Source organism: Stenella coeruleoalba (genome assembly GCF_951394435.1).
Source record: "Stenella coeruleoalba genome assembly, chromosome: 11".
NCBI lineage: Eukaryota > Metazoa > Chordata > Mammalia > Artiodactyla > Delphinidae > Stenella > Stenella coeruleoalba.
The window spans coordinates 85,458,582-85,480,314 of NC_137157.1; the positions used below are offsets into that span (position 1 = coordinate 85,458,582).

The 21,733-nt window shown below is 38.3% G+C and overlaps 1 protein-coding gene across 3 annotated transcripts in view; it reads right to left on the reverse strand.

Annotated features, from left to right (window-relative positions):
• Positions 1-14,889: 14,889 nt before the first annotated feature.
• The window catches only part of PDE3A (phosphodiesterase 3A), a gene marked incomplete at its 5' end in the record, with an annotated part of 452,867 nt that continues 446,023 nt past the window's right edge, over positions 14,890-21,733 (reverse strand). The window contains one exon of one of the 3 annotated variants that reach the window (XM_079938037.1): positions 14,890-19,263. In XM_079938037.1, coding sequence (XP_079794163.1) covers positions 19,022-19,263 — 242 coding nt within the window. In that variant the 3' untranslated portion in view covers positions 14,890-19,021. The remainder of the gene's footprint in view (positions 19,264-21,733) is intronic. The other 2 variants (XM_079938038.1, XM_079938039.1) reach the window with 2 other exon arrangements.

The window sequence follows — 21,733 nt, forward strand, 5'->3', positions numbered from 1 at the left end:
ATATCTGTAGTTTTATGTATTTGAGTGCTCCTATATTGGGTGCATATATGTTGACGGGTGTAATATCCTCTTCTTGTATTGATCCTTTTATCATTATATAGTGTCCTTTATCTTTCTTTATGGCCTTTGTTTTAAAGTATACTTTGATATGAGTATTGCGAGCTGCTTTCCTGTCATTTCCATTTGCATGAAATATCATTTTTCATACCATCACTTTCAATCTATATGTGTCCTTTGCCCTAAAGTGGGTCTCTTGCAGGCAGCATATTGTAGGCTCTTGTTTTTATATCCAGTCTGGCACTCTGTCTTTTTTTTATATATATACAGCAGGTTCTTATTAGTTATCTATTTTAAACATATTAGTGTATATATGTCAATCCCAGTCTCCCAATTCATCCCACCACCCCCTGCTGCTTTCCCACCGTGGTGTCCATTCATTTGTTCTCTACACCCGTGTCTCTATTTTTGCCCTGAAAACCAGTTCATCTGTACCACTTTTCTAGATTCCACATATATGCGTTAATATACAATATTTGTTTTTCTTTTTCTGACTTACTTCACTCTGTATGACTGTCTCTATGTCCATCCACGTCTCTACAAATATTCCAATTTTGTTCCTTTTTATGGCTGAGTAATATTCCATTGTATATATGTGAAACATCCTCTTTATCCATTCATCTGTCGATGGGCATTTAGTTTGCTTCCATGACCTGGCTATTGTAAATACTGCTGCAATGAACATTGGGGTGCATGTGTCTTTTTGAATTATGGTTTTCTCTGGGTATATGCCCAGTAGTGGGATTGCTGGGTCATATGGTAATTGTATTTGAGGTTTTTAAGGAACCTCCATACTGTTCTCCATAGTGGCTGTATCAATTTACATTCCCACCAACAGTGCAAGAGGGTTCTGTTATCTCCACACCCTCTCCATCATTTGTTGTTTGTAGATTTTCTGATGATGCCCATTCTAACTGGTATGAGGTGATACCTCATTGTAGTTTTGATTTAATTTCTCTAATAATTAGTGATGTTGAGCAGCTTTTCTTGTACTTCTTGGCCATCTGTATGTCTTCTTTGGAGAAATGTCTATTTAGGTCTTCTGCCCATTTTTGGATTGGGTTGTTTGTTTTCTTAATATTGAGCCTCATGAGCTGTTTATATATTTTGGAGATTAATCCTTTGTCCATTGATTCGTTTGCAAATATTTTCTCCCATTCTGAGAGTTGTCTTTTTGTCTTGTTTATGGTTTCCGTTGCTGTGAATAGGCTTTGAAGTTTCAATAGGTTCCTTTTGTTTATTTTTATTTCCATTACTCTAGGAGGTGGATCAAAAAAGATCTTGCTGTGATTTATGTCAAAGAGTGTTCTTCCTATGCTTTCTTCTAAGACTTTTATAGTGTCTGGTCTTACATTTAGGTCTCTAATCCATTCTGAGTTTATTTTTGTGTATGGTGTTAGGGAGTGTTCTAATTTCATTCTTTTACATGTAGCTGTCCAGTTTTCCCAGCACCACTTATTGAACAGACTGTCTTTTCTCTATGGTATATCCTTGCCTCCTTTGTCATAGATTAGTTGACCATAGGTGTGTGGGTTTATCTCTGGGCTTTCTGTCTTGCTCCATTGATCTATGTTTCTGTTTTTGTGCCAGTACCATATTGTCTTGATTACTGTAGCTTTGTAGTATAGTGTGAAGTCAGGGAGTCTGATTCCTCCAGCTCTGTTTTTTTCCCTCAAGAGTGCTTTGGCTATTCGGGGTCTTTTGTGTCTCCATACAAATTTTAACATTTTTAGTTCTAGTACTGTAAAAAATGCCATTGGTAATTTAATAGGGATTGCATCGAATCTGCAGATTGCTTTAGGTAGTATAGTCATTTTCACAATATTGATTCTTCCAATCCAAGAACATGGAATATCTCTCCATCTGTTGGTATCATCTTTAATTTCTTTCATCAGTGTCTTATAGTTTTCTGCATACAGGTCTTTTGTCTCCGTAGGTAGGTTTATTCCTAGGTATTTTATTCTTTTCATTGCAGTGGTAAATGGGAGTGTTTCCTTAATTTCTCTTTCAGATTTTTCATCATTAGCGTATAGGAATGCAAGAGATTTCTGTACATTAATTTTGTATTCTTCAACTTTACCAAATTCATTGATTAGCTCTAGTAGTTTTCTGGTGGCATCTTTAGGATTCTCTATGTATAGTATCATGTCATCTGCAAACAGTGACAGTTTTACTTCTTCTTTTCCAATTTGTATTCCTTTTATTTCTTTTTCTTCTCTGATTGCCATGGCTATGACTTCCAAAACTATGTTGAATAATAGTGGTGAGAGTGGACATCCTTGTCTTGTACCTGATCTTAGAGGAAATGCTTTCAGTTTTTCTCCATTGAGAATGATGTTTGCTGTGGGTTTGTCATATATGGCCTTTATTATGTTGAGGTAGGTTCCCTCTATGCCCACTTTCTGTAGACTTTTTATCGTAAATGGGTGTTGAATTTTGTCAAAAGCTTTTTCTGCATCTATTGAGATGATCATATGGTCTTTATTCTTCAATTTGTTAATATGGTGTATCACATTTATTGATTTGCGTATATTGAAGAATCCTTGCATCCCTGGGATAAATCCCACTTGATCATGGTGTATGATCCTTTTAATGTGTTGTTGGATTCTGTTTGCTAGTATTTTGTTGAGGATTTTTGCATGTATATGCATCAGTGATATTTGTCTTTAATTTTCTTTTTTTGTAGTATCTCTGTCTGGTTTTGGTATCAGGGTGATGGTGGCCTCATAGAATGAGTTTGGGAGTGTTCCTTCCTCTGCAGTATCTTGGAAGAGTTTGAGAAGGATGGGTGTTAGCTCTGCTCTAAATGTTTAGTAGAATTCACCTGTGAAGCCATCTGCTCCTGGGCTTTTGTTTGTTGGAAGATTTTTAATCACAGTTTCAATTTCATTACTTGTGATGGTCTGTTCATGTTTTCTATTTCTTCCTGGTTCAGTCTTGGAGGGTTATACCTTTCTAAGAATTTGTCCATTTCTTCCAGGTTGTCCATTTTATTGGCATAGTTGTTTGTAGTAGTCTCTTAGGGTGCTTTGTATTTCTGTGGTGTCTGCTGTAATTTCTCCTTTTTCATTTCTAATTTTATTGATTTGAGTCCTCTCCCTCTTTTTCTTGATGAGTCTGGCTAATGGTTTATCAATTTTATCTCCTCAAAGAACCAGCTTTTAGTTTTATTGATCTTTGCTATTGTTTTCTTTGTCTTTATTTCATTTATATCTGCTCTTATCTTTATGATTTCTTTCCTTCTGCTAACTTTGGGTTTTGTTTGTTCTTTCTCTGGTTCCTTTAGGTGTAACGTTAGATTGTTTATTTGAGATTTTTCTTGTTTCTTGAGGTACGATTGTATTGCTATAAACTTCCCTCTTAGAACTGCTTTTGATGCATCCCATAGGTTTTGGATCGTCTTGTTTTTGTTGTCATTTGTCTCTAGGTATTTTTTGATTTCCTCTTTGATCTTTAGTGATCTCTTGGTTATTTAGTAATGTATTGTTTCGCCTTCATGTGTTTGTGTTTTTTATATTTTTTTTCCTGTAATTCATTTCTAATCTCATAGCGTTTTGGTCAGAAAAGATGCTTGATTTGATTTCAATTTTCTTAAATTTACTGAGGCTTGATTTGTGACCCAAGGTGTGATCTATATCCTAGAGAATGTTCCGTGCGCACTTGAGAAGTGTAATCTCTTTTTGGATGGAATGTCCTATAAATATCAATTAAATCTATCTGGTCTATTGTGTCATTTAAAGCTTGTTTCCTTATTTATTTTCATTTTGGATGGTCTGACCATTGGTGTAAGTGAGGTGTTAAAGCCCCCCACTATTATTGTGTTACTGTCGATTTTCTCTTTTATAGCTGTTAGCAGTTGCCTTATGTATTGAGATGCTCCTATGTTGGGTGCATATATATATATTTATAATTGTTATATCTTCTTCTTGGATTGATCCCTTGATCATTATGTAGTATCCTTCCTTGTCTCTTGTAACATTCTTTATTTTAAAGTCTATTTTATCTGATATGAGTATTGCTACTCGAACTTTCTTTTGATTTCCATTTGCATGGAATATCTTTTTCCATCGCCTCACTTTCAGTCTATGTGTGTCCCTAGGTCTGAAGTGGGTCTCCTGTAGACAGCATATATATGGGTCTTGTTTTTGTATCCATTCAGCAAATCTGTATCTTTTAGTTGGAGCACTTAATCCATTCACGTTTAAGGTAATTATCAATATGTATGTTCCTATGACCATTTTCTTAATTGTTTGTTTTTGTAGGTCCTTTTCTTCTCTTGTGTTTCCCACTTAGAGAAGTTCCTTTAGCATTTGTTGTAGAGCTGCTTTGGTGGTGCTGACTTCTCTTAGCTTTTGTTTGTCTGTAAAGCTTTTGATTTCTCCATCAAATCTGAATGAGATCCTTGCCAGGTAGAGTAATCTTGGTTGTAGTGTCTTCTCTTTCATCACTTTAAGTATATCATGCCACTTCCTTCTGGCTTGTAGAGTTTCTGCTGATAAATCAGCTGTTAATCTTATGGGAGTTTCCTTGTATGTTATTTTTTGTTTTTCCCTTGCTGCTTTCAATAATTTTTCTTTGTCTTTAATTTTTGCCGGTTTGATTACCATGTGTCTCAGTGTGTTTATCCTTGGTTTTATCCTGTATGGGACTGTCTGTGCTTCCTGGACTTGGGTGGCTGTTTCCTTTCCCATGTTAGGGAAGTTTTCTACTATAATGTCTTCAGATATTTTCTCGGGTCCTTTCTCTCTCTCTTCTCCTTCTGGGACCCCCTATAATGCGAATGTTGTTGCGTTTAATGTTGTCCCAGAGGTCTCTTACGCTATCTTCATTTCTTTTCATTCTTTTTTCTTTATTATGTTCTGCAGCAGTGAATTCCACCATTCTGTCTTGCAGGTCACTTATCTGTTCTTCTGCCTCAGTTATTCTGCTGTTGGTTCCTCCTAGTGTAGTTTTCATTTCAGTTATTGTATTGTTTATCTCTGTTTGCTTGTTCTTTAATTCTTCTAGGTCTTTGTTAAACATTTCTTGCGTCTTCTCCGTCTTTGCCTCCATTCTTTTTCCGAGGTCCTGGATCATCTTCACTATCATTATTCTGAATTCTTTTTCTGGAAGGTTGCCTATCTCCACTTCCTTTAGTTGTTTTTCTGCAGTTTTATCTTGTTCCTTCATCTGGTACATAGCCCTCTGCCTTTTCATCTTGTCTGTATTTCTGTGAATGTGGCTTTTGTTCCACAGGCTTCAGGACTGTAGTTCTTGCTTCTGCTGTCTGCCCTCTGGTGGATGAGGCTAGCTAAGAGGCTTGTGCAAGTTTCCTGATGGGGCAGACTGGTGGTGGGTAGAGCTGACTGTTGCTCTGGTGGGCAGAGCTCAGTAAAACTTTATTCCGCTTGACTGCTGATGGGTGGGGCTGGGTTCCCTCCCTGTTGGTTGTTTGGCCTGAGGCAACCCAACACTGGAGCCTACCTAGGCTCTTTGGTGGTGCTAATTGCAGACTCTGGGAGGGCTCATACTAAGGAGCACTTCCCAGAACCTCCGCTGCCAGCATCCCTGTCCCCATGGTGAGCCACAGCCACCCCCCCACCTCTGCAGGAGACCCTCCAACACTAGCAGGTAGGTCTGGTTCAGTCTTCCCTGGGGTCACTGCTCCTTCCCCTGGGTCCCAATGTGCACACTACTTTGTGTGTGCCCTCCAAGAGTGGAGTCTCTGTTTCCCCCAGTCCTGTCGAAGTCCTGCAATCAAATCCCACTAGCCTTCAAATTCTGGTTCTCTAGGAATTGCTCCTCCCATTGCCAGACCCCCAGGTTGGGAAGCCTGACGTGGGGCTCAGAACCTTCACTCCAGTGAGTGGACTTCTGTGATATAAGTGTTCTCCAGTGTGTGAGTCACCCACCCAGCAGTTATGGGATTTGATTTTACTGTGATTGCACCCGTCTTACCATCTCATTTTGGCTTCTCCTTTGTCTTTGGATGTGGGGTATCTTTTTTGGTGAGTTCCAGTGTCTTCCTGTCAATGAATGTCCAGCAGCTAGTTGTGATTCTGGTGTTCTCACAAGAGGGAGTGAGAGCACGTCCTTCTACTCTGCCATCTTGGTTCAGGGCCCTGTATACTGGCTTATTTAGATGATTTACTTCCCAATTGTCATTACTTATTCCTATAGATTTTTGCTTCTTTTCTGTTTAGAAAAAGTCCTTTCAGTATTTCTTTTAGGATAAATTTAGTATTGCTGTATTCTTTTAGTTTTTGCTTGTCTCAGAAACTCTTTATCTCTCTTTCTATTCTAAGTGATAATCTTGTTGGGTAGAATATCCTGGGTTGCAAATTTTTCCCTTTCAGAACTTTGAATATATCTTGCCACTCCATTCTAGCCTGCAATGTTTCTGTAGAGGAATCAGCGATACCCTTATAGCGATTCACTCATAATTAACTCTGTTTTTCTCTTGCTGCCTTTGAATCCTCACTTTGTCTTTAACTTTTGCCATTTTAATTATAATATGTCTTGGTGTAGGTCTGTTTGGGTTCATCTTGTTTGGGACCCTCTGTGCTTCCTGTACCTGGATATCTCTTTCCTTCTTTAGATTCGGTTTCAGCAATAATTTCTTCAAATGCATTTTTGATCCCCTTTTCTCCTTCTTGTCCTTCGGGAATCCCTATGATGCTCAGATCGGCATGCTTTATATTATCCCATAGGTCTCTTATATTGCTTTCATTTTTTTCATTTGGCTTTCTGTCTGCTGTCTGCTTGGGTGATTTCCATTATCCTATCTTCCAGACCACTTATTCATTTTTCTGCCTTATTCAGTCTGCTTTTTATTACCTTTAGCTCAGCTTTCATCTCAGTAAATGAATTTTCTAATTTTTCTTGGCCTCTCTTTATAGTTTCTTGTTCCTATTTACAGTAATCTGCATTTTAATCGATATCCTTTCTTAATTCCTTCAGTATTTTCATTATCTCCTTTTTGAACCTGGTGTCTATTGGACTGAAGTGTTCTGTTTTATTGTTTGCTTTTTCAGGGGAATTCACTTAATCTTTAAATTTGGAGCGGTTTCTCTGCTTCTTCATTTTACTTATATTTCTCTTACTCTATATATTTAGGAGAAAAAAATTATCTACTGTGTTCTTGGAGAGCTGTTTTTATGTGGATGCATCCCTGTGTAGACTGTGTGGGTTTAATATCTTTGGTGCAAGGGCTGTTTTTAATGTGGATGCCTTCCACCTCTTTTCTCCATGTGTGCTGGCCATTATCCCCTTGATAGGGGGTGTGACTTGTGTTGTGGTGATCAGAGCCTGCACTGGCTGTTGTGCAAGAACTCCTCTTTGCTCTGTGATTGTCACAACCCTTTTGGGAGCAGGTCTCCTCCTTAGTTGCTGGAGTAGAAGTCTCCAGATCCATTTCTGAACTGCGGTGTGAGGTAGGCGAGATATTGGAGCACTCCCACTGGGAGAGGAGCCACTGAGTATTCCTCCACCAGAGCTGTCCAGCAGGATATGAGCTCTGTGGTGTCTCTCTTTCACTCATTGTGTGGGCCCACAAAGTTTACTGTTTTGGGCACCACCTTCAGCCCCGCCTCAACCATGGGAAGGCTGGCAATCGGCCCTAATATGCCTGAGGCATTTTTTTCACAAAGCCACCAGCATACATCCATAGGCTCAGATCCACTGAAGTCAGCTACCAGGAGCACAGTAGTCATACACCTGGACCTGCTGTGGGAGCAATGGGGAGGCCGCCTAGACCCTGGCCCAGCCCAGCCTCCATGTACACATACCCACAGAGCCCACAGCTTCTAAGGTCAGACCCATCCCAGCCAGGGAGCACCCATTGTTCACTGAGATGTCCTGCAGGTGCTGAGTTTACAAAGCCATTTGGTGGTGGCATGAATCCACATATCTCACAGCCACAGGGAGAGGGCTCATATTTCAGCCCTGCTTCCTGAGTTGCTTGGCTCCTGGTGATCAGCTCTGATTTTAGTCCTGCCTCTGCATGTGGTCAACCCACTGGCGCTTGTTCGCTCTCAGAACTCGTAGAAGGGGTGCTGAGCCAGATGAGAGTGCTTGGCAAAAGGGGCCGCTGTGGCGGGCCCTGCCCTTCCTTTTGCTTGCATGTGCATTAATAATGGGGTTTCAGTGGCAGCACCATGCCCACTATGAGGATGCAAAGAGTTAGACTGCAGTGCTGGGCCCTACCCCTCCCTTTGCACACTCCTTAACAATGGCGCTTAGCTTCTATGGCAGGCTCAGGCTTCTTCTGTGTACACCCCCGGTTGCGGTGGTACTCCACTCTAGCCCCTTCAGGCTGTCTCTGCACAGCCAACCCCAGTCCTGTCCCTGGGTCTTTCCTCTAAGGCCTGAGTTTCAGCATCCAGCCCCTGCCCATACCAGTGGATGCACTGGCTTGGGAGTGCAGGGTGGTGACACGGACTGTCTGTGGAGGTCTCTCTCTGTTCTGCCTGCCACAAACAAGTTGATGTGCTCTCCTCCGAGCCTGTGAGGCTCCCTTTCTTTCCCAGCTCATCTCCACACCTGTGAGGGGGCTTCTAAGAGTGCAGGAACCTTTCCTCTTTCACAGCTCCCTCCCAGGGGTGCAGGTCCTGCTTCTTTTTTTTTTCCCCTTTCGTCCTACCCAGTTACGTGGAGATCTTTCTTGCACTTTTAGGCGTCTGAGATCTTCTGCCAGCCTTCAGTAGGTATTCTGTGAGAATTGTCCCACATGTAGATGTATTGTTGATGTATTTGTGGGAGGAGGTCAGCTCCAGGTCCTTCTATCCCACCATCTTGATTGGAACACCCAACAGCTTATTTTCAATAGGTTGTTGCAACATTCTCAAGACTGGGCCTTTCCTGCTTTCCCCATTGCCACTGCTGACTTTTTAAAACTGACCTGCCTGTTTCATTGTGGACATGAGCTTTCTTGATGTGGAACAGCTGTGTAGTCCATATGCCTTCATTATCTTTACTGTGTTCCTCATTCTTTTCATGATTTGTGGAAGGTTAAATTATAGCCACCAAAGTTGTCTACCCCCTAATCCCCAAGAAACTGTAAATATGTTAAATTACATGGCAAAAGAGACTTTTCAGATGTAGTTCATGTTAAAGACCTTAATATAGGGAGAGAATCTTGGATCATTTGAGTCCAATATAATCACATGAGTCCTTAAAAGCAGAGAACTTTCAAAAGCTAGAGACAGAGAGGATGCAGCAGCAGCTGAAGTTAGAAAGTCTCAGGGTGTAAGAATGAATCACATGCCATCGCTGGTTTGAAGATGGGGTGGGGGCTGGGTGAGAGGAGAAATGCCTGGAGGAGTGAGGTGACCTTAAGAAGCTGAGAGAGGTTCCCAGAGGACAGCCAGCAAAGGATTGGGACGTTAGCTCTGTCATTGGAAGGAACTCTATTCTGCCAACAAGCTGAATGATTCTAGAGACTTCAGAAAAGAGGTCAGGCTGGCAAACACTTGATTTCAGTCTTGTGAGAGACCCAAAGCAGAGAGTCCAGCCAAGCCCATCTGGACTTCTGACTGACAGAGTTGTGAGCTAATAAATTTGCCTTATTTTAAGTTACCACGGTTGTGGTAACTTATTCTGGCAGAAATAGAAAACTAATGCATAATCTTTATCTGCCTTGAAGTCCCTGAAGACCAGAGCCCAAGCCTTCAATGAATTCACCTTTGGCATCTGGTGGGGAAGAGCCAGTCAGTTTGACAATGGAGGAAGGAGCAATCCCCATTTCCTGAGTATAACTACAAAGTATGAAGCAATACGCCCCTCCCCCATCCAGTTCTGTCTGGTCCCAGTAGCCCAGAGGATCCCAGACAGCACAGGCCACTTAACAGTTCTTCACATCTGTCAGATTTCAGCAGAAGTGGACCTGGGTTTCCTCTCTTAAGCCAGCAATGATGTAAGAAAGAATGATCTGGACATGGAGTGGTTCCAGGACTAAAAGAAGCAAGACTGTTGCTTAAAACTATCCTAACAGGCAGAAAGTTCTCTAATCATTTAAGAACTGATTACATTTTTTCTTTTCATTGGTCAGGGTGTGGTACCCATTTCCTAAGCTCCACCTCATGTGGTTCAGTGGGCATAGGGGTGATCTGTAGGATTGGACCAAGTATGGATTAGTGTGACCAAGGACACGCTAATCGGATCTCTGAGGCTATTTCAGACAATGGCCTTGGCCATCCCTTTCCTCTGGCCTGGATCTCAGGCTCCATTAGAGCTTACCAATCATCACCTCTTACCCCATCATGTAAATTAACTTTTCCTTACCTAAGGCCAGTTTGACAGTACCTAAACACAGGAAGGAGATGAAAGTTCAGACTGGACCTAGTTATGGTCTCCCTTCCACTGAGGACCAGAGCATCACCATAAGAGGAAAGCCCTGGGAGAGGGATAGAATCCAGAATTCAAAAAGACATAGTCAGTCTTGCTCTGTTGTGCTGCATGTAGTTGGAAGAATTTGTGTATGCACAAAGGGAGAAAGAAAATGTATTTATAGAGTGTGAAAATCCCCTACTAATTTGATTTGCCTAAGATATAGAAATATAAATGATTAATGGCTGGTTCCTTTGATGGGGACGTGGTTTGAGGCCTGAGTGAAGGGAACTTTGAATATAACAGGCTTAGACATTAGAATTTTGTTTCATAGGTAATCGGGAAGTCAATGTGTGTAGATTGAAGAATTGACTCCTTGGGAACTTTGGGTAGAAATTGCATTTTGCTTTTGTTTGTTTCAGAGAACTATATTTGAGTGTTTTCAAACCATTCAAAATTTTGTAAAGCTTTTTATATATGTAGACCAAAAACAATTCTGAGTCTGTACAACCAAATATCCTGTATATTGGGCATTCACAGACAAACTTGATAGGATAAATTGTAGCATTCATAGTATAAATGGCAGCACTGTGTGTTTCACAGGACCCTGAAGCTGACTATTAGAAATCTGGTTATCTTGGTTTTGGTGCTAACTATTCTATTAGAGAAAGGGCACAGCTTAGCTGCAGAAAGTTAGATGAAGATTAATGCAGCTAAGAATTCATCAGAGACAGGGAGAGGGATGTGACCATGGGAATAGAAGTCTCCAGGAGTTCTTGGAAATTGTAGGAGGGTCAATGGATGTGTCATTACAGTGTAGGCTGGGTACAGGCTACTGCATTTGGATATGAGAAGAAAGGATGCCTTCAAAAGTGGATGGAGGACTTGGGTTGTACAAATGACTACATCAAACATGATACCACAGAATTATATTTATATTATACATTGTTTTCACATTGTAACATCCACATTGATCATATGTGACACAATTCTACTAACTTTGAGTATATATTTACTATAACATATATATATATATATATATATATGTAAAACCAGGAGGCACTTCCAGTAATTCTGGCCAAAAAGGAGCATCATTTATAGTGTCTAAGCTAAAAAATAATAAAAATAAATACAACTTATCTAATATTTTTCTGTACAGATTCTACTTTATACAAAATATTTATCAGCCATTAACTGAGTCACAACAAATATTTGTGATAGGATGATACAAAGTATTGCTACATATATTAAGTGCAAGATACAGGTGAGAGGACAAGATTTATTTCAACTGCGAAATGATCACTTAAGTCCAACGCCTCACTCTTTTGTTTCTAAAAGTTGATAAATTTGGAAAGTTATTAACAAACATATTCAGGTTTGTTGAGAGTGATGAGAATTACATTGTTAAAAATTACCATGTACAAATGACATCCCTTACACTGTTACTTTGGCAGTTATTTGAAAATATTGCTTTATAGGAATACTAAATTAATCCAATACTCTGGTTTACAAATAATACAGAGACAAATATTTGGGATATGCTAATCTGAACTTTCCAATGAAAGTTTTTGTCAGGAGGAGGTAATGACTGATCAGAACAACTGCCCCATCAGGAATCAGAACATATTTTAACACCAAAAACCAAATCAAATTAACCAAACCATCCAAAACCTCAAACACTCTGAATTCAAATTAAAGTTCTTTCAGTTGCATATCCTAATATTATTATAGGAAGCCAGGGAGAGTCTCGTTTTCATTATTTTGCATTGAGAGTTTCAGAATGTCTATAAAAGCACCAATTTTCATTTTGTGATTCGTATGATAAAAAAATCTATAGGAAGAAAATCAGGGGGTAGTTGGATTCAGTGATATTTATTTCCAGTGCCTGTCAACTAACAAACTGTTCTTGTTGAAACAAAAATGGTATGCGTTCTTCTGTGAGAATGTATTAGGAATGAACTGATATTCACAAATGGAAAAAATCCCCACCATTTAAGCAAATATAATATGGCAAAAATCCTATGCACATGTTTTACAGAGTATTAAATAGTGATTTTTTTAAACTAATAAACAAATTTATACTTAAAGTCAAGCCATTGAAACACACTGACAGGTGATTGAGAGATATATATATATATATATATATATATATATATATATATATCAGGGCTGTTATTTAAAGATAGCAATACTATAGTAGTGGATTATGCTTATACATAGCTAAAATGAAATATCTGGTATAATATGGGTTTTTGAGTCATAAAAATAACCAGTTAATTTTAAAAAGAAATGTGAGGGACATTCTATCAACCAACAGCTGATATACACAAAGAAAACATCTTTAAACAATTACTTTTAATTTCACATTAAACCATCTGAATAATTTGCTAGTATATAGAAAGTAAAATTACTAGAATAAAAAAAAAATCCTTCCCTTCAAAAAGTATTCAAGCAGCAGTTTCCAAGCGCTAGGGGCTAGTTCACATTCCAAAATGTGTAAGTGCTGATTGTAATGAAGGAAGTCAAGATTGAAATATGGATCCATTAAGTCCCTTTACTCGAGAATAACTGAGAACTAAGTTGGTTTGCCACAGAAAAGATGAAGAGGTGTCCTGGGATGATCCTTTAAGTTTTATGTAGTGTTCACTCCCAATCCACAGCTCTGCTTTTTTTTTTTTTTTTTTTTTGCTTTTTAGTACCATGGGCTGCACAATGAAACTAGGTGTGGTGAGTTAAAACTTGAGGTGAAAGGCATCTTGCTCCTTATTATAGCAGAAGAGAATTTGTGATGATTTTTCCTTTACTAATTTTGAGTTAGAGAAGGAAAATTGGAGATAAGTCATACTTTTCTCCTGTAAGTTTGACTTTTTCTTTTTGTTTTGTTTTAAAGAGGAAAGAATTCCCTGCTATAGTGTCTGTTTCACTTGAGATAGGTGAAATACTATTTAAATTACTTTTCTATTTGTGAATCTCAAATTCCAACCTACCATTTGATCATCTTAGCAGACAAATGTAGTGCATGTGGTTTATTGATCGGTCAGTGCTTCCTTTGTGAAAGTCAAGATTAATAAGATTTAATTTTTCTTAGTAGTGAAAGTATTTGGGTTCTTAACTGTGTTAGAGTTTAGTAAAATATGATCTTCATTAGTAAACCATTTATTTTAAAACAACCTAAACCGTGACAAATCGCTGGATTTGTCATTCCTCTTTCTTGGGATAATTCAGACTCTAATTTACACCCTAAATCTAATTAAATTATGGGGACTAAATTTATTTTTATCTATTTCATATATTATTGGACTCTTCATAAAATATTTTCCTCCCTGAAGCATGCAGAGAATTAGATAAATAATTAAATATTACTTTTTACAGTTTTCTGTTACATAATAGATCTGATTATATCAAAATGTTTAGCATCTCTATACCACGAAACATCATTTTGTGGGTTTCAATTGATTAAAAAATTTTAACAAATAATCAAATTTATTTGATTATTTTTTTTGCTTTGCTTCAAATAATCAAATTTAATATTCTTGGTAGTACTTACATATGATGATTTAATATTATTCTTTTTGAAGCATTTTTGTTTGAATTATTTGCGTGATTAAAGAATCCCTTCTTGATGTAAAACAATGAGGAAATCTGTCTGAACATGAACATGTTCAGTGTTTCTTATCAATAAGAAGGCGGCTTGCCTTTTCTTCTTTGCTCCACAACTCCTCAAGGAAGCAGAAATCCATGATACCAATGCCTGTCAATGTAATCAACCTTAAAAGTATGATATGGAGGAAAAACTAGCTGCCTTTTTAGATGGGGAATTTGGATTCATAAGAGCCTTAAGCACATGTCAAAAGCCAGTTCTGTTTTCCATCTATACACCATTCCTTATAGTCTTATCTGTACTAAAACAATCTATACCAGATCAGTATTTTTGAATCGGATATTGAGTTCCACCAACTAAATAATGGCTTAATCTTCAGTTTTGTGTCTTCCAACATATTTAGCAACAAAATGCTCAATTATTTTTTGTCACTATTGTTAACCTGCTATTAGAATGATTTTGTAGTGTGAACGTAAAGATCATAGTACCTAAAACTGGTACATTTTCCTCTGATTAGAAAAGCTAAGCATAGTTTAATTCTGGAATGTTCTTTACCTAAAATGGTGAATTGGTCTCCTAATCTTAAAGTTCCATTTTGTTGGACAGATTAGAAAAATGGACTGACAGACAGTATCATCAAGGTCATAGTTTTACTTCATAGAGAAATCACCAGAGAAATGAATTACTTAGAACTGGTTATAAAGTATTTTGCTGCTTGATAGGAGAGAAGGCAATTGAAAGGAACTCAGTTTGGTTTCAGAGTATATAGATATTTTAGTGCTCAAATACCTGGAGTTGAGCCATTAGCGTTTGAAAATTTGTTCCTTTTTTCCACACCCATTAGCTTATAATTATATGGAGAATTTGATTTACTGTAGGTTATGAAAGTTTACAGAACTCTGTTTTACTGGAGCCTTCTGCCCGTTTGCAAAGGCAGTTTATTTCCAAAATTGCATATAAACCAGGAAAAGTATTAAGTGGGAATCAGACTTAGGATGGAAGAGAAGGACAATAAGACCCTTATTGTGGCTTTCAGTATTATTTTAGAAAAACTGAATGACAGGGACAGTGGAGATCCCCATACTGATATGGAAGCACCAAAAATACCTCCTAAAGCAGAATAGAAATGATAATTTGATTCTTTACTTCTCATTAGTTAGGAGTTGTTCATCACACAAATAGTTCACTTTTGTAAAGCAGTCGTTTCAAGCTTTAGACTTTATTTACAATGATAATTTTCATATCTTTATTACTTAGAAAATAATTTATGTTTTTCCATCATTTTAACAAAAAATAGGCCTGAGTCTCATGCCTTTTGCACAGCTTTTACCTTCAAAGAAAGTTCTCTGGGAAAGTGACAGGGGACATCAGGACATTGCAAATCAAGAGAGGCAGGGGTGTGAGGAAATTGCAATACGTATTATACATGTAATATGAAGTCCGCTTGACATACCGTCGTCTTTAGTTTTACTGAGATTGCAATGGTTAGGATTTGTTCTGGAATTCCATCAAAACGGAACAGACATAATTTCGTGTTCTGTGTTTAGAAAGTGGGTATTTTCTTAAACATAATATGAGGAAATTCCTTCACTTCTCAGGTGAAGACCGATGTAGATAAATCCCTGTACAGAGCTACTGTCTTCATCTTTGACTAAGAGCAAAACCAGGTCTTATATAAATGACAAAAATAACTTACAGTTTTAAAATATGCTGAAGTGGTGTTTTCACCAAGGAAACAATATTCTCAAGGTTGGCTTAGATCGATAACCAGAAAGACGTTCTATTGGCATGCTGGAAATGCCATCGATGACATTCTTAGTATACCTGGTCTTTTCCTTAACAGAAAGCAACCACTAGCATCAAGGCCACCAAATTCCAACTTTTCCTACCATTAGCTTCATGGCTGTCCATACAATTCTTTTCCCTAAATGGGCTAGACATTCCTTCATTTGAAAGACCTGAGTTTATCTAATGGCACCTATAATTAGGCTCATATAAAAATGTAGTGAATTGCAACAAATACACTGGCACTACAGGAAGCAAGCTCTGGAGTTGGAAGTGAACACAGTAATACTGCTGTCACCAAGGACGGGGAGACCACCACTAGCAGAAAACATCTTTTCATGTCCCTCGGCATCCTGTGGGATGTACTGGGTGTGTATGAAAGTCAAGCGCTTGAAGAATCGCCATTCCTTTTCTTGAACTGACTTTAGCTTTAATACACTGGCAATATATCTTTCTTTGAAGGAAAAAAATGATTAATCTGCCTAGACTGGTGAGCACAGTTCTGGAATGAAGAGGTTCTTACTGCTTTGGCCATGATTATTTCATGTACTTGAAAACAGAACAAAACAAAAACCAGCTAGTGTGCTTAGACCTCTACTCTGGCAGCCAGGCGGGCCCCTACTTGGGGTCATGGAGCGTTGAGGAAGCCACCAATATATGGTTATGAATGTATAACTACTCTGTCGCCATTTAACTTGCTCCATACCTAGATTTTTCCTGGACTTACATTTATTTTAGAGACATATGGCATTTGGAGCAGGGGGAAAGATTAGTTTTGTTAAGTAATTAGATACAAGAGGTATGTGAGTATAAATGCTCTTTTCCCCCCTTCTGTTATTTGCCATGGAAGGAAAATAAATTCACTGGGGAAATGTATTTGACTCACAGTAAGTTTTGCAAACATAGAGACACACAGGGAATACTAAAAAAATGGAAAACAACTCCGTAAGTCCTAAATAAAGAAGACCTGATGTTAACTCAAAAAAACCCAACAAATTATTCTCATTATTTAGGTAGAATCTGCATCTGTTTGATCCTTTTCATATTTTCCTACTTTTTGGGAAATTTGCCTTGAAACTATGTTTATTTTGGATTGTATTATCTTTGCCTTATTTAAAAAATGCCATGGATTATTGTATAATCAATCATTGCTTTGGAAGGGAAGAATATCCATTTATGAGAAATGAAGGCATTTTTAATGTAAACACTCTTTTCTATGATTTGAGAGGAAATAAAAAGTAGAAATCACAAGCAAGATTTACTTGAAGCTAAGGGTGTTTAGATGATGAGCAGGCCAGGATATAGTATCAAAGGAAATGTTACAAGCAAAAAGTGTTGGGAAGAAAGGGACACCAATTATAAACATTTCTCATTGTTTAAGAAAGTCTTTCGCTTGGGAGATGTGGATCCAGAAGTTACCCAAAAGTTAGCCAGAGTTGCTAGTGAAAAAACGTTCTTTGCAGCATCCTCATTTAATTGGCATAAAATAACTGTATCCGGTTATCATTTAAATTAGAACAGGTAGATGAGTGGGTGTTCACAGACCTCCATGCAAATGAACCATCCATCTCTTACTGGGCTTGGAGAGAGCTACAATGTATAAAAATGGTGATTAAAATAGAACTTTATAAAAATGTTTCCCTTTTCCCTTTAAAAAAAAGAGTTGACTATCTACAGAAACAAAAACAAATCTTTATATTTACATCAAGATAACTATTCATGACAAATATAATAATATGAAATAAAATATTGAAAGTGAGTATCAACTTTTTAAATAGAGGTTTGGCTCACAGCATAAACAAGTGTAGATAAACAAACGAAAAAAAAAAAAAAGACTGTCAATGATAGGCCCAGTCCCCCCAAATCCCTCAAGTCTTCCCTGCCAAAAGAAACATGACAGTGGGCCAGATTACAGCTAGAAGTCACCCCATCACACCGTGAGTGCAGCAGCACAATAGGGTTGTCCGTGCAACCTTTGCCACCCAAAAGCCAATCTTCACCAGGTGCCAAGAATCAGGCTTTCACTATGTCAATAAACACCAAACCCTAGGTTGAAATTTTCCCCTTCATCTCTCTCACTCACTCACTAGCTATCCCAGAGTGGGTTTCTGCTTGCCTTCCTTTCTTTTTTTTCTTTTTCTACTGCACATTTTGCAGCAAATTAAGACATAGGCGATCCCCATTACGAGCCATTTCTCAGGCCTTCTCTGGCGACCTTTTAGAACTGTAACCTGATGAAAAGACCTGACTTCAGCTCCTTCTGAGGTGTTTCTGTTTAAAGAATTCCATCCCCTTCCGTGGTGATTTGATTTTAGGTGAGTGACAGACAGACAGACAGACAAACAGCTCCTATACATTCATTCAGCGACTAGACTGGAAAATGTCTCAGTCTTCCTGGTTTAAGGCTGGTGACAGAGAGCCTCGAAGGGATGCACAGGCCCGTGGCCCCCTCCCCCAGCCTGCCAATCCCCTCCTTCTGCAGAGGGACTTTTACTGAAGCCAAGTAGAGGCAGGCGTTTGGGATGGCTGCCTCTTAAGGACTCTCCAGAGCGAACTTCATCCTGTTTGTTCACATGTGCTGAGTCGTCTGCTGCAGCAATGCTGTGAACGACTAAAACCACAAAAATCTCTCTTTACATACACACAAATGTACATACACATGAGCATCCTTTCCATCTCTCTCTCACACACACACACAATGTTGGCAGGATGTATAAGAATTCAAACAATGCTCTGGAACTTTCATCCCTCAGTACTAAGAGCAAAAGCTTCTTAGTCGTAACCTACATTTGCTACACTGCTTCCCGGCTAAAGCTTCACCATCTCCTTTGGAATTTCTTTTCCTTTAGTTTTTCCTTTATGATTTATTATATCACAGTGACCACTATATATCTTAACATGAATGTTACTAAATCGTGGAGCCAGGAATCCCGGCTTTTCGGTGTGTCTGTGTGTCTGCGTGTGTGTCTGTGAATATGTTTTACATGGATCTATGTGAGAGCTTATATACACACACACATATATACTTCTTCCTTTAAAAAAAATCCTTAGAAGCTGGTGTTGTTATAATGTGAAAGCTTCTCTGAGTGAGAGTTTTTTAAACCATGTACCTCACTGTAAAAATAAACACATAAAATGCAAAGAATCCCAAAATGCCATAGCCGTTTGCCCATCTTCTCATATTTCTACAGTGTTGTGTCTAAGTGTTGTGCTGGCTTGAAAAGAGTCTGTGACAAGTCACTCTGTTTCGAAACGTAGCTCATTTATCCATTGTCACTGGTTTGGCTTTGGGGTTGGGGTTTCGTCTCCTCTCGGCTTCCCCTTTTCTTCATCTTCTTCCTTGATGGCCTGGATCTGGTCTGAGGGATGCTGCTGGGGGGACTGGTCCAGGGACGGATCCTCTATGCCCGCCAACCTCTGTTCCTCCTCAATGACTTTCTTCCACATCTTGTGGTTCTGCAGAAGGTGCTGAGTTATTTGGCAGTAGACTTTTCTCCTTTTGAAAGTTTTCTTTCCTGAGAAAACACCAAATTAGACTACTTATTTGTGTGTTGAGTACGGGACAGTTTTTTCCCCTATTCATAGGGGTCAAGTACCAAATGGATACATATATCTATCACTTGATGTGTATATTGTAATAATCATTTTTGAGAGTGGGGAAATAAGAGGAAGATGGCATGAACCATTAACATATCATTGAGACGTACTGTGAACAGTATTTAATATCTGGTAACGTAACGTCCAGTACAAGGTTTTGTATGTTTCGTGGAGTTATTACTCTCACTGCATTCAGACTCTCAAGATTTGCCACGTAGATTATTGGAATAATTCCTTGTTACGTGTTCCTCTGCTTTGCCAACCAATTCAACTCACCAAAGTCTACAATATTGATTTTTTAAAAAAGACAGTTTTGATAGTACTGTTCTGTTTCCTGTGGACTAAAAAATTAATTTCAAACTCCTCTAGCAGGGAGCTTTGACTCTAGTGGGAAAATAGAGAGTAAACAAGTAAGGACAATTACACTGAGTTGTACAAAGTCTTTGAAAGGTGGCAGAAAGAGAGGGAAATGACTTAGCTGGGAGGATGCTGCATGATGATGGTGGCTTGGACTAGGATGGGGACAATGGAAACGAAGATGAGTAGATAAATGTGAGATACATTTGTGAGGTATAATCAACAGCACTTGGCAACCGGTTAAATGTAAGGAAAAAAGAAGGGAGGAATCAAAGACAACCCTGAGCTTTCTGACGTGAACAGCTGAGTGGCAAGATGTTCTGAGAAAGGGCACATTAGATGAGCAGACTTGAGGCGTATGTTGAACATGAAGTGTCTGGGAGACCTCCAAGTGGAGAAGTTAAGTAGGCAGTTATTCTCTTCTAAGCACAGAATGTAATGTACCTTCATTCAAGTGACCATTTTAGACATAGGCCAAGAATTTGGAAGTTAGACAGATTCTCACATTGGATTATAAACTTCTCTATGGACAGAAGTTTTTCCCCTTTTGCGTATATATCTGCAAAGCTCCAGACTTTAGTTAGTGTTCAGTAAGAGTTTACTAAATGAATTATGTCCTCTCTAGTTTCTGTTCCACAATTCCAAGTACATGGTGAAGTGTTGACTGACAAGTGATTGATGATAAAAATAATAAAAGTATGAAAATGTGGTCCACAGGAAATTCTGATCTGAGACTGCATTAAAGAGTTAACAGTACAAGTTACCAGGATGATCTGCAAGGAAATTTTTGAATTTATTTAATGACGTAGTAATGATTTACCATGTAAAATCTGGAAGGAAAAACAAAAGAAAAAAAAATGGTAACAATAACAAAAAAAAGGAAAAAAAAAGCCGATTGCTTTTTCCACCAAAATTTCCACCAAAATTTTCCACCAAAATTTTTGTGGAAGTGCTAATGATTCCTTCAACAGTTTTATTATTTAAAAAAATGTCTTGTACCTTAAAAGATGATAAGATCAATTTTTAAAACATAGTTCAGAAAAAGGACACCAAATTATTTTGAATTACTTTTGAACCATACAGACACATAAGGAAATTATTAAGTTGGATGAATGCCAGGGTTGGGGGGGAAACGGATACAGGCAGACTCATAAGCAAGAATTAAAAAAAAAATATTTACTATATTCATTATCTTATTCATGAGATGGACCCATCAATCAGCTTATATTGGTCACCTACTAACTGATAAGCATTTTTCTGGATGCTATGGAAACAAAGACCAATGAGTCTCAGAGTTTGCCTTAAAGGAGCTTACCATCTATAGGAGAGAGGGCCCAGAAGGTCAGAACTGAAATAAACATGCTATGTTTTATGATGGACCTAGATAAGTGACCAAGATGGCCTTAATGTTCCCCTCATCTTCACTAAAATTCAGATAGGTTTCTTCCAGACACTAGGACCCTGATCTAAAACTTGTAATTGCAAATTCTTTCTCTGCCCCTTGGTAATGTAGATAAATCTCCCAGCCTCTAGCCAGTTTGACAACCCAGGAAACATCTTTCTCAAGGACCTGGGAGCCAGCCCTTTGAAATGCAATTATTAAGAAAGATAGGACCAAAAGACAACCCTCAGAATGGGAGAAAATATTTGCAAATGAAGCAACTGACAAAGGATTAATCTCCAAAATTTATAAGCAGCTCATGCAGCTCAATAACCAAAAAACAAACAACCCAATCCAAAAATAGGCAGAAGACCTAAATAGACATTTCTCCAAAGAAGATATACAGATTGACAACAAACACATGAAAGAATGCTCAACTTCATTAATCATTAGAGAAATGCAAATCAAAACTACAATGAGATGTCATCTCACACCAGTCAGAATGGCCATCATCAAAAAATCTAGAAACAATAAATGCTGGAGAGGGTGTGGAGAAAAGGGAACACTCTTGCACTGCTGGTGGGAATGTGAATTGGTACAGCCACTATGGAGAACAGTATGGAGGTTCCTTAAGAAACTACAAATAGAAC